A 14,278-nucleotide genomic window follows, 5' to 3' on the forward strand; every position below is an offset into this window, starting at 1 on the left:
AGAGAGATGCGGAACTGTCCCAATTCCAGAAAAGCTGCAGTACCTGCTCCTGCTGCAGACAAGAAGGGGGTCAAAATCAAAGAGGATCTCCAGGAAGAGCTAGCAAGCCTCACTCTTTATCTTAGAGGCCTCCAAAGTAAGGTTGGTGATTCACCCGATCGGACCTGCATTGTACCAGGCAAGAAGATCTCAGCAAAGCTCACACTACCTGAGGATACGATTGTCTTTGTGCAGGATAGGGTAAAAAAAAGGACTGCACTTGCTGGAAACCAGAGTCTAGATTAGAGTGGTGCTGGAAAAGCACAGCAGGTCAGACGCATCCGAGGAGCAGGAAAATCGACGTTTCGGGCAAAAGCCCTTCACCAGGAATAGAGGACAGGGTTGTAGGTCCCTCTTCAGCCTGGACCAGAAGGCTTTTGACTGAATATCTCAGACCTACACGAGGGACATTTTCTAGTCTGAAGGTCGTCCCAGAGAGTTATCGTGGCCCAGAATGAGACTGCCCGGTCTGTACCGGCTCTCTATAGAGCAATCCAATCAGTCCTATTCTATCCCCAAACCACTGCAGGTTTATTTCATTCAAATACCCATCTCGCTTCAGCTTTCAAATCCCTGGGAGCCAGTAAGATCCAACTTATTGTCACTTGCTGCATGAAAAGGTTCTTGCTAATATTACCATTATATAGATAACAGAAAGGATTTGATCCCACATTTTGTGATGTCAATCTGCATGTCAAAAATGAGGACATATAAAGTTTTGTGAATAGGACTGATATCTCTGCTTCCTTTCAGATCTCTCAACGATACAATGTGGCAGCAAAGTGAAAAATCAACTCAGTTTCAGAGATCCTAGACGTCAGTCTCATATCAACGGAGTAACAATCTCAATTCATTGAAACATAGAAACAAGCAACAGGAGTAGGCCATTCAGCCCTTTGAGCCTGCTCTACCATTCAATAGGATCGCCGGCTAACTATCCAACTCAGTCCCCTGTTCCTGCTTTCTGCAGTTACCTTTTGATCACTAAGAACTATTTCTAACTCTTACTTGAAAACGGTGAGTGCTTTAGTCTCAGCCACTTTCAGTGGTGATAAATTCCACAGGTTCACCACTCTCTGGAGAAACAAATTTCATTTCATCTCAGCCCTAGAGGCTTACTCCATATCCTTAGGTGGTGATTCCATCCTCAAATTCAAACACTTTCCCTCTGGGTTTGGTCACAATGAGACAAGATAAACTTCACCCAACAATGACTTCACCTGAAGAAGGGGCAACGCTCCAAAAAATTGTGATTTCAAATAAACCTGTTGGATTATAACCTGGTATTATGTGATTTCTGACCTTGTTCACCCCAGTCCAACATTGACACTACCACATCATGGCTACATCAAATGAGTGGCTGGTGTTAAGCTGTGCTTAGCGTCTGTACAAAACAATCCGAAACCTGTCCTTAATTAACAAGTAATTAGCAAGCTGAAGAAACAAGCTGCTTTGTCAGAGGCAGTACAAAGGGAACATGAATGAGATGTTAAGGACCAGCAAATCTCACATTTCAATTGTTGATCAGTGCAGCACAGTAATTTTAACCATGCAACAAGTTCAACTTTGCCTTTTTGCTAAGTATTCCAGCAAAACAATTCACACATCTTGCAAATGTAAGCTAGTAGCCATGATCAGGGCTGTGAGTGACAGCTATTATTGCCATTAAATTCTTAAATAAAAATACAACAGGGTCAGTGATGAGAAACAGAAAATGTTGCTCAGGCAGTAAAGTTACTGATCTAGGAATATCTCGGAATATTCACCTAAAATGTTGACTTGATTTCTTTCTTGTTTTTATCCTGATTTCAGATTTCCAGCCTCTGCAGTATTTTGCTTTCGTAACAGAGATAATGTGACCTGCTTCAGTGGACTAATTACCTTCTCCTAATGGTAAAATATCACTTTGCAGGTGCAGTTTCCAGAAAAGGCATAATGTGTGCAGTGAATTTAATACAATTAAATCCTTCAAAATAAATACGCAGTTAATTTTAATCAAATAAATAGATGAAAGACATTTCTTAATAAGCAAAACAATTCTCTCTTCAGAGACCATTATTGTTCAATGTGGATAATTTACTGTTCTGTAACATGCTGCTGACAAGTCACTTGTTTTTTCACAGCAAACATTGGGTCTAAGGGGAGAAAGGAGTAAAGTGAAACCTATTCCATGGTGTTCCTTGAATAATGTCTATTCAAGAACTTACTGTATATGGTTTTAGATGATTATCACAAGTTTATCCAGCCACCACATATTCACATACAGTGGCACACTTTTACTCTTTTAAGCATGGCCGATTTTTTAAATGTTTAAAAGACAACAAAAGAAATATGCATTTCGTTAGTGCGCTCAATGAACTACACAAGTCTCATGTGAATTTTCATGCGAAGAATGGTGGTGTTTAATGAAGAGTACATCTTCCACTTTGGATAAATCAGTGATTTGTAAGCAACTGCGCTAGGCAGGGAACCCTACTCTGCTTTAACCTTAACCAATAAATGGCCAAGAGCAAACTCCACATTAACATTTCCTGCAACAGCCATGCCACAACATCGCAAAATATGCCGTTTAGGGGCCGTGTACATTCTTAAGAATTAGAGACCAATTTTGCTGTACTTTATTTTCTATATGTATTTTATTCTTATGCATTCATGGCCTATGGGTGTTACTGGCTGGACATTTATTGTCCATCTGTAATTACTCTTGATAAGGTGGCATTAATTGCATCCTTGAATGTCTGCAGTTTTGGGATGGAGGGTCACCTACAAAGCTGTCAGGGACCTTCAGGAGTTTGAGCCAGCAGGTGAATAATGGTGATAATTGCAAGTCAGGATGGTGTGCAGGTGAACTTCCAAGTACTTGTAATCCCAGGCAGCTGCTGTCCCTGCCCTATAGATGGCAGTGGTTTGGAAGGTGCTGTCTAAGCAATCTTGGCAAATTCCTGCAATGTATCTCATAGATGGGACATAACGTTGCTGCCAAGTGTCACTAGAGGGACTGAATGTTTGTTGATGTGGTACAAATCAAGTAGGCTGTCCTGGGTAATGTCAAGCCTTTTGAAATTTGTTGCAGCTACATTGATGCAGGTACCATCACATTCCTTATTTATACCTCAAATAGTTGACAGGCTTTGAGAAGTCAGAATACTAAAGTTTTGGAAGGATAATGGCCAGGAGCAGGCAGGTGGGACTAGTTTAGTTTGGGATTACATTCAGCATGGACTGAAGATTCTGTTTCCATGCTGTATGACTATGATTCTTGGTAATAGGGTGAGTCCATCACAGGATTCCTAGCCTCTAACTGCTATTATAGCCACAGTATGTATATGCAAAGTACAGTTCAATTCTGGTCAATGATAACAACCAGGATGTTAACAGTGGCAAATTTCTTTTAGATTCCCTACAGTGTGGAAACAGGCCCTTCGGCCCAACCAGTCCACACCAACCCTCCGAAGAGTAACCCATCCAGACCCATTTCCCTCTGACTAATACACCTAACAGTATGGGCAGTTTAGCATGGCCAATTCACCTGAACTGCACATCTTTGGACTGAGAGAGGAAACCGGAGTACCTGGAGGAAACCCATGCAGACACAGGGAGAACGTGCAAACTCCACACAGACAGTCACCAGAGGGTGGAATCGCACCTGGGACCCTGGTACTGTGAGGCAGCAGTGCTAACCACTGAGCCAACGTGCCATCCTATTATTTAGCAATAGTAATATCATTTAACATCAAGGAGGGATGGTTAGGGTTTTGGAGATGGTCAGGTTCTTGGAGATAGTCATTACCTGGCATTTATGTGAATGTTACTTGCCACTTTTCAGATCAAGCTTGGATATTGACCAGGTCTTGCTGGATTTATACACAGACAGCTTCAGTATGTGGGAAGTCACAAAACAGTATGCAATCATCAGTGAATATCACCACTAACTTTACAAGGAAATGAAGTCATTGATGGAGCAACTGAAGATCTTTGGACCGAGGACACTATTCTGAGGAACTCCTGGAAAGATGATCTTAACCGAGATGGCTGAGCTCCACCAATCACTCCTTACACAATATCATTTCAACCAGCATGTGGAATCAAGCTTTGTGAGAGCTCCTTGATGAACTCTTGGCCAAATGTGACCTTGATTTTAAGGGCATTCATTCTCACAACTTTTGGAGTTCAGCTCATTTGACCTCATAATCTAGTGGATAGGAAAAGTTTTGTTGTGATTTTCCCAAATGTTGCCAAGCTCGAGTGTCTCCAGCACTTTGTTTTATTTCAGATCTCTAGAATCCACAACATTTTGCTTTTATTGTAGACAGGAAAGGTTTCCAAACTGCACCAGTGTAAAACCCAAACACAGTGAGTTGTTGTATAACGTTGAGTATAACAAAATACAATCACATTCGCAACCTACATTGCATCTTATAGAAGAGCCATCTAAAAAGAAATCAGAAAGGATTAGCAAGTGGACAAAGAGACAATTGCACTAAGATTACGCAAAGAAATGGCAAGGTGGGGATTCCAGATGGACAGATGGTCTGTTTGGGGATAAATTCTCCTCAGAGGATAGAGTGGAAGTTAACTTACTGGGTTTGGAGTTGAATGATGTAGTGCACCATGAGACCTTAAGAAGCAGAACCAAAAGCAGGCCATTCAGCCCATCGAGACTGCTGCACCATTCCATAAGAATGCCAATCTGCCTTTACCTCATAACTCTCGATTCCTTTACTGATTAAAACTGTCTATCTCAGCCTTGATTAAATGTAATGACAGCCTCTACAAAAAAAATAATTTTCACCATCATTGGAGTTAAGAAATTTCTTATCTTGGTTTTAGATTAGATTCCCTACAGTGTGGAAACAGGCCCTTCGGCCCCCCAACAAGTCCACACTGACCCTCTGAAGAGTAACCCACCTCGACCTATTCCCCTACACTATGTTTACCCCTGACTAATGCACCTAACACTATGGGCAATTTAGCATGGCCAATTCACCTGATCTGCACATCCTTGGATTGTGGGAGGAAACCCACGCAGACACTGGGAGAATGTGCAAACTCCTCACAAGCAGTTGCCAGAGGCTGGAATCGAACCCAGTTCCCTGGCGCTGTGAGGCAGCAATGCTAACCACTGAGCCACCGGTTATTTAAACGAATGACCCTTCATTTGGAGATGATGTCCTCTGGTCCTGGACTCTCCCATAAGGGGAAAACAATCTCTCCACACCCAATGTTTCAAGCCCTGAAAAATCATACATATTTCAATAAAGTCAGTGCTCATTTTTCTAAACTCCAAAAAGTACAGGGCCAACTACTTAACTTCTCCTCACAAAAACAGTCCCTCCACATCCAGATCAACCCAGTGAACCGTCTCTGGGCTACCTCCAACATATCCCTTACTGGAATCATTTAATTGCCCTAATAGCTGTCAGATTGACGTGGGAAAAATTTGAAAAGGGACTAAAAGGAAAGTATTTGCAGTGTTTTTATTCCAGGCAACAGCTGATACAAATTGGCTTCTTGAAGATTCTGCTACAATATTCAACATATGTATGGCTTTTAAAAAGTATTAAAAACAAAATATAAAAGTTTACAAGGTAAATATACATTTATTGACATTTCATTCATTTAATACATAGAAAATCATAACAATATCTATTTAATTTTTGCCAGCGCTGTGGCTCTTCGCTCCGTGTTCTGAAACAAAGCTCGGATTAGGTTTTTTGCCTCAACTGGAGAAAATTCTGCTGCGAAAGGGCCCTTCCCATCAGTCCATCTAAACATATTGAAAAATAAAGTGAAATCAAAAATAGGTCCAAAGTTTAATACAACTTAAACATTAAATTTAAGAACATGCAAATTTAAGATATTCTCATTAATTTGGCTTTTTAGGAAAAAAACTCCAATTGATATTTTATAGATTTGGCAGTGGAGGGCAGTGCACCAGCCTTTGAGAAGTGGGTGCACTGAGTAGGCTGCAAGACCAGTTGGGACCACGTACCTGCCTAAACAAGAATTCAGTATTTAATCATTGAACATGAGGTGCGAATACCAAGGGTCCAATTACCCTGGCTGCACACATACCATCCCCGGAGACCAAATACTGACGAGTCTTCTTGTTGCTGCTGGTTCAAAATGTGTACAGTGATTTACACAAACATCTCAAATCCACCATGAGGCCCTTTGCGAAGTTGGACTTCTTGACAAAGACAGCAACTAAATGTCAGTGTTGTCTGTTAATCTCAAATTATTTTGCATCTGTAAACATACTTTTGGTGTTACAGTAACTTTGCTTAAAATGAAACATTGTAATTATCTAATAATAAAGCAGATGCTGGAAAACAAAAAAAGAAACTGCTGGAGAAATTCAGCAGGTCTGGCAGCATCTTTAGAGTGAAAGCACAGAGCACAGATAACATTTTGGGTCCAGTAAACCTTCTTCAAAACTATTAGTAGCTAGGAAAAAGATAGTATTAATGCTGAAGACAAGGGGTGGGGTAGAGGGAAAAAGGAGTAAGCAAATAGGTGGAGATTAAACCCAGAGAGAAAGACAGGCAGACCGACAAGGGGATGGATAATGGTAAGTCCTGGAAAAATAAAAGCTGATAATGAGGTCACAATACAGTAGGTGAAATGGGTTATGATGAATAATTATTTAGCTTATTTCCTGATCTTTGGCACATCAGCCAACATTGAATTGATGCTAGTCTTGGATGCCAAAGACATGCTTGTCCAGCTGGCAGATGGAGAGATCAAATATTTAGTCTCCATAAGGAACAGATTTGTCTAGCAGATTTAGCAAATGTTCAATTCACATCCTTTTTCCATCATATGAACATTTTCTTCTCCAAACAGAAGGTTGCACTTGTTTCTGTAAATTAGTTACAAAGTTTAAGCTTGTCACATTGAACTGAATAATTAAACTTCTATAGCATGACACCGTGTTGAACAAATGTAGCGTGAACACCCAAGCAGTGCCAGAACAAGGGAAGGCGAGCTCCTTTCGCAATTAACTCAGTTTAACACTGAGGGTGCTGGAAATTGGAAACAAACAGAGAATGCTGGAGAATCTCAGCAGGTCTGGCATTACCTGTGACAAGAAACAGTTAACATTTCAAGTATGTGTTGTGAACAGAGACCTTGGACTGCAGGCTCATATTTCCTTGAAAGTAGATTTGCAGGTAGATAGGGTAGTGATGAAGGTGTTTGGTATGCTTTTCTTTATTGGTCAGAGCATTGAGTACAGGAATTGGGAGGTCATGTTGCGGCTGTGCAAGACATTGGTTAGACCACTTTTGGAATATCATGTGCAATTCTGGTCTCCTTCCTATCGGAAAGATGTTGTGAAACTTGAAAGGGTTCAGAAAAGATTTACAAGGATGTTGCCACGTTTGGAGGATTTGAGCTATAGGGAGAGGCTGAATAGACTAGGATTGTTTTCCCTGGAGCATTGGAGGCTGAGAGGTGACCTTACAGAGGTTTATAAAATCATGAAGGCATAGATAGGGTAAATAGACAAGGTCCTTTCCCTGGAGTGGGGGAGTCCAGAACTAAAGGGCATACGTTTAGAGTGAGAGGGAAAAGATAAAAAAGAAACCTAAGGGGCAACTTTTTCCACACAGTGGGTGGTATGTGTATAGAATGAGCTGTCAGAGGAAACGGTGGAAGCTTGTACAATAACAGCATTTCGAAGTCAGCTGGATGGGTATATGAATTGGAAGGGTTTGGAGGAATATGGGCCGGGTGCTGGCAGGTGGGACGAGATTTGGTTGGATATCTGTTGGCATGGGCGAGTTGGACTGAAGGGTCTGTTTCCATTCTGTACATCTCTGTGACTCTTCCTCAGAACAGAATTGATGCTGAGTGTTAACTGGGAACTCATAGGCAGGTGGGAACGCTAGCAGGGAGAGTTCAAAAGTTTAAACTAGTTTTGGACTGTGTCAGAAGGATTGTGCCTGTGAAAGCTACAGGTTTGGCGTTTAATTGCTTCTTCGCAATATCAACTTACTGAAAGTTCAGAGAACAGAATCTCAGTTATAAATATTAAGTGTCTATTCCGGGGAGCCTACTGGAAGAGCCTTCCTGAAGAAGGGCTCATGCCTGAAACGTCGATTCTCCTGCTCCTTGGATGCTGCCTGACCTGCTGCGCTTTTCCAGCAACACATTTTCAGCCTACTGGAAGACATCTGCCTGCATCGGTGTCATCAGCAACCAAGCACAAGATAGTCCTGTATGCCATGTATGTTACCGATCACAGAATCAGCTTAACTAAACTGGCCAGTTAAATCTCATTTATTTTTCTCTTTGATTTATCACTTAACTGTGTGTCTGTCTTTGTGAGAATGTGGAGGGGGTTGCTACAATCAAAGAAGATTGAGTTTAAATCACAGACATTAATTAGATGATCTGAACAATCTGATTTACACCAAGCACAGATGATGACATGTAGAGACTGTCATATTCTTAAAAACATAGAGAATGGTGGTGCTAGCTGTGGTTGGGTGTGGAGTCGTCTGTACAGCCACCTATAGACTCACCCTGAGAGTAGAAGAGTCATCTTTGTCTGCAAGGAGTTGCCAATAACAATGGCAATAATGGTGGTTGCAGAGGGGTATGGTGATGCAGGAAGGGTAGTCGGAGAGCAAGATATACAGCACACTAGCATCGGTTTGCTTGTCCAATGTAATGTAAAGCAATTTGACTTTGAAAGAGCATAATGTAACTTGGCAACACAAAAGTTCTGCTATGCACACTGTACCGTTAACATGGACAATTCAACAGAATATTAATTAAAAGGACGATTTTACATAGCCATTTAGCACTACTTACAACAATATTACCCATCGTTGTAGAAAGCAAAATCATTATTTATTTATGCGATTTATAATCCAAGGTTTACCTGTCCACTAACTCCTGCAGACTGGCCTGAAGGACTATCATTAGTTCCTTGAATTTCGGCCATTTTGGGACATATACTGCAACTTCTTCCTGATATTTTTTGTTTCCACTTTCTTCAGGTAGTGGCTGGAAGATCTGTGGACCTTCTTCCAGTATAGCTCGACATAACGAATAGAGGCAGTCTGCACTTTCCGAGGAGATATCCTGCAACATAAAAGGTTGAACAATTCCTAAAACTGTAATACAGTCAACTCAAAACTAATAAGATTAGTACAGAATCTATAACCACAGTCCACAATATGATATAGGCCACTCTAATATATAGGTTGGTTAATATTCTCAATACCACACAGAGTAACTTGCTTCGACAGTTACGTCGTTCTGGTTCCACTGCAGCACGTGGACATAAAAAGCAACATTACCTAAGAGAGTTTACTAGGCCCCCAACTAAAATTCCTACCTAGTTGGTGTAAAACATGTTGAAAATTCCATTACAACTTTTAAAACTAAAGCAGGGAAATATTGTTATGCCCCAACAAACATTCAATCAGTGTCCTGATGAACAGCTGAAATTTACATCAAATTAGAATCAGCACAGAAACAGGTTATTTGAGCCAATTGCTCTATGTCAGTAATAATATTGCAAAGGAGTCTTCTCCAATTGTACTTCATCCCACCTTTTTAGCATATTTTCTTTTACTTTCTCCTTCATATGATTATACAGCATTTCCTTCAATGCATTTATACAATTTGTCTCTAATAATCCATATGAACATTCCACATTCCAGGTACTTTCTGAGTCAACAAGTTTCTCGCAAATTCCATTTTGAATTTTGCAATGACGTATTAAGAACATGCACTTCTGGACACACTGCAAGCTGCAATATTTGCTATATCTCTAGCGAACCCCTTTATAATATTTAAGATTTACCCCCTTGACTGTCTAAACAATGAGGAGAAAGTGAGGTCTGCAGATGCTGGAGATCAAAGTTGAAACTTTATTGCTGGAATAGCACAGCAGGTCAGGCAGCATCCAGGGAACAGGAGATTCGACGTTTCGGGCACAGGCCCTTCTTCAGGAATGTCTAAACAATACAGATTCTTGATTCTGGCATCATCCTTGTAAATACTTTTGCAACTTCTAGTGTTTCTGAATCTGAAATCCAGAACAGTGCACAATATTCTAAATGTCATGTTGCACACACAACCTAAAAATGCACAAGAGGGAGAATCTTACATAGAAAGAGACAAGAAAGGGCAACACAGGATACCAGCTCATAAAAGAATCAAATGTAGATGACAATCTAAGATAAACACCAGGACAGTGCATGTAATCCTCATTTTAAAATATCTTTGCAAACCTACAAAAACACTGAAATAATAGATTAAATTGGAAACAATAAAACAGTTTTTTTAACCCTATTCATAGCACCAAGTCATGATACTTGCCAATGAGAAGACATTCTCTTCATCTATTTGGTGCCCTGTTGTATAAAACTTCATTAAAAACAAACAATACAAAAATAAAACTAAACTCTTTTCAGGTTCCCAACATCAACAGATCTATGTCTAGGTCAGAACTTCAAACAGAAGTGGTACTATCATCTGTGCAAACACATAAAACCATTCATCACCCAGTGATAAAATGTTAGAATTCTGCTCCAGAGAATACAAAAGCCCTTGATCAAAATCTTATCCCACTTCATTCCAAATTACCTCTAGAACTGTGACTTTGTTCACAATCTCTATAATTGTTGTGTTAAGTAAAGTCCCCATAGCTTTGCAATATATATGAACTGGAAGCACATCTTGCCAAACTTTGCCCAACCGTTTTAACTGATGAATCACCTGGAAAAGAAAAGCAGAAAAAACAACCGTTTTAAATAAACTCTACTGGTGGCTAGAATAGAACAGTCTTAAACAGAAGATTTGACAGACACAACAATTTGCACAATTCTTAGATAGGGTCCCCCACCAACCCTTCACAAAATAATCAAAAAGTTAAAGTAGAAATCAATGATTTAAAAGAGATGATCTGAATATCCAAATAATTCCTATCCAACACTACACAAAGGACTGAGGTGTGAACTGTGTGTATGGAAACACACTTAAGGAATTAACAGTACAAACAAGAAAAGCTGAAACAACACAATTCCGACTGAACAGGTAGGTCACGTTTCAAATTTCAATTTATTTTTAAATTCTGATGAATCAGCTGTTATTTCTAGAAATAGAATTTTCTTTTCAAATATCTTCGGATTGCCCAACAGCCCAGTCCAATTGTATAATTCAGTCAAGTCCTGAATATGGTAAAATATGATCACTGTTAGTTCTTCTATTATACAAGCAGGTCTATAGCCTCAATCACAAACTGCAAGGAAAAACAGCTAACTTGCGTCTACTTTGGAGACAAATTGACTATCGGATCCAAATGCTCCATGCTGTGAGTTACACTCCATATAAGCCACCTCTCTTCCCTTTTCATGTAACCTAACTAGTATATCTTTCTCTTCCATTTCCCCTATTTTAACTCTCCTGAAAAGATTTTTGTTCCACATTATGCACGCAGAGTAAAGAAGTTTCTCCGTTGTCTCCTGTTGTAAATAATGGTTTCTATGTTCCAGAAACCAAAAACATCTCTACGTCCAGTTAACGAAGCACCTCGATTTCAAACACAGAGCTCCAGATGCTCTGGAAATCTAGAAGAAAAATAAAGAGCTGGAGAAACACAGCAGGTCTAGCAGATCCGTGACTCCTGTCAAAACAGGACTCAAAATATTAACAATTTCCTCTTTATAGATGCTGCCAGACCTGCTGAAATTCTCCAACACACTATTTTTGTCACCTCACAATTTTAATGATCTCTATTATATCAGCCCGCAACCTTCAGCTTTTTCAGAGGAAATGAAAAGATCTATCCTACCCAGTCTTTCCTGATTGTTTTCAGTGTCTCACTTCTGGTATGATTCTTTTAAAACTCTTTTGAACCTTTACTGAATCGATATCCTGACTGCAATCTGGACTCCAAATCTCGGAACAATATTGTGCAAAATGTTTCAATTTTATTTCAGATTTTATGCATTCACCATTGCATTTTCTTTTGGCTTAGCAAACATGTCAATGACTCTGCAAATTTGAAAGAACATGCAACTGCACCACAACATCCAACCTGCCGGACTGCTTTATTTGCAGCTGTGTAATTATCCACATCATCCAAGCTCGAAAGATTTCGTGCATTTGACAACCTTTCCAGTAGCTCGTCTCTTTGGACACGCAACTGCACCAAGAAGCACTCCGTTCCTGGCAAGGAGAGACATGATGCCATTTAAACACAGGGTTTGAAAAATGCAATTTTTGTTTGAGAAAGGCAATTTGTTGTAACGACCAGCACTGTTTTCATAAAACTCCCAAATCCATCATACCTAGCAACAAATTGATTCTGATTTGACTTCAGCCTCAAAATTAACTATTTTTGATAACATTTACTTTTAAAAATCTGTAAATTAAAGTCTATTCATCTAGTATACAAATTGTTTTGCAATGTTTCAAAGCCAATTTCATTTTGGATCAGAAACAGGGATAGAAGTTTAATTACAAGTCAAAAAATATTGAAACACCACAAACCAAATGGAACTGTTTACTGTCAGGTACAATATCTTTCCCTATTTATTTCTTTGCGCTGTTCCACTCATACTATCCCATAATAACTGAATACATCAAGGCCTTAAAAGAACATCAAACATCAAACTGAGATGAGGAGGATCTTCCTCAGTCAGATGGTGGTTAATCTCTAGGACATATTGCTGCAAAGGGCTCTGGAAGCCAAGTGATGGAGTGTATTTAAGACAATAGATAGGTTAGTGATTAGTAAGGGAATTAGAGGTTACAGGGAGAAAGCAGGTGAACGGGATTGTGAAACCTGATCAAATTATAGTACAAATTCGATAGGCCGATAATTCTGCTTCTACATCTTATGGTCATCACAAAAAAATACTATTTAAAACACTTATGACACTCTTAATCAATATTTTTACACGGGCAAAAATTCTGCAGAACAAGGTCATATAATAAGAATGAACAGTTAATGTGACTTGGTGGTGAGAAAAGACACCACATTCCTGCCTATCCTCCATAACTCGATTCCCTTATTGATTAAAAAATCTGCATCTCAGTCTTGAATATACATAATACAGTCTCTACAGCCCTCTGCAGTAAAGTATTCCACAGATTCACCATTCTGAGAGAAGAAATTCCTCATCTGTCCTTAAAAGGCGACCCCTTACTTTGGAGATTATGCTGTCTGACCCTAGAATCTCCCAGGGGAGAAACAACCCTTCTGCATTTATCCTATCAAGCCCCCTAAGAATCTTATATGTTTCAATAAAGTCGCCTCTCATTTTTCTCAACTCAAATCAGTGTAGAGCCAACCTACTTAAGGTCCACTCATAAGAAAATCCCTCCATACTAGGATCAAACAAATTAACCTTCTCTTGAACAGCTTCCAATGCCAATTTGTCTTTCCTTAGATAAGGTGATCAAAACTGTTCACAGTATTCTAGATGTGTTCTAAATAGTGCCTTATAAGTTTTAGCAAGACTTCTCTATTTTTATAACACTAAAATAGGGCAAATTCTGAAATTAGAAACAAACAGAAAATGCTGAAGAACTTCAACAAGTTTGGCAATACCTTTACAGGAAGAAATAGAGTTAACAGTTTCAGTCCAATATGAGTATTCTTCAGAACTGTTCTGGACTCAGGACAGGATATTAACTATTTCTCTCTCCACAGACAGTGTAGTTTCTGCAGCATTTTCTGATAGGTTTGTTCCCTATTTTATACACTATTCCCTTTAAAATAAAGGCCAACATTTCATATGCTTTCCTTATTACCTGCTAAATTTCTTTGCTACCTTTTTGAAGACAATCCCCAAAACCCTGTACTGCAGCTATCGACAGTGTACCTCCATTTAAATAATCTACAACTTCTCTACTATTCCTGTCAAACTGCAGACTTCACATTCTTTTCCACAGAATGTTCCAGTTGTTGAGGTTTTGCCAATTCATGTAACCTATTTTCCTTTGTAGACTATCATCTATTTTTGTGGCAATAGTTTATTCAATCCATCAGCCATGTCACCAATATATATTGTAAATAATTGTGATCCCTAGCACTGATCCCTGTGGTCGATCAATAGTCATAGGCTGCCATATAAAAAATACACTCAGTCCATTCTTTTTGCATTAGTTGACTTACTAAGCTAATCCTCAATCAATGCTAAACCACTATCCCCAACTCCAGGACCACTTTTCTAATAAAACAGCCTCATGTACAGTACCTTATTGAAAGTCT

General features: G+C 39.4%; 1 protein-coding gene across 1 annotated transcript in view; it reads right to left on the bottom strand.

Moving 5' to 3' along the window:
* Positions 1 to 5,619: 5,619 nt before the first annotated feature.
* Positions 5,620 to 14,278, bottom strand: part of zw10 (zw10 kinetochore protein) — a 39,000-nt gene continuing 30,341 nt past the window's right edge. The window contains exons 12-15 of the mRNA XM_043676567.1: positions 12,098 to 12,228; positions 10,645 to 10,776; positions 8,930 to 9,132; positions 5,620 to 5,806 (exon numbers count right to left, since the gene is read on the bottom strand). Coding sequence (XP_043532502.1) covers positions 5,686 to 5,806; positions 8,930 to 9,132; positions 10,645 to 10,776; positions 12,098 to 12,228 — 587 coding nt within the window. The 3' untranslated portion in view covers positions 5,620 to 5,685. The remainder of the gene's footprint in view (positions 5,807 to 8,929; positions 9,133 to 10,644; positions 10,777 to 12,097; positions 12,229 to 14,278) is intronic.

The sequence above is a fragment of the Chiloscyllium plagiosum genome, chromosome 35 (genome assembly GCF_004010195.1).
Source record: "Chiloscyllium plagiosum isolate BGI_BamShark_2017 chromosome 35, ASM401019v2, whole genome shotgun sequence".
Classification (NCBI taxonomy): Eukaryota; Metazoa; Chordata; class Chondrichthyes; order Orectolobiformes; family Hemiscylliidae; genus Chiloscyllium; species Chiloscyllium plagiosum.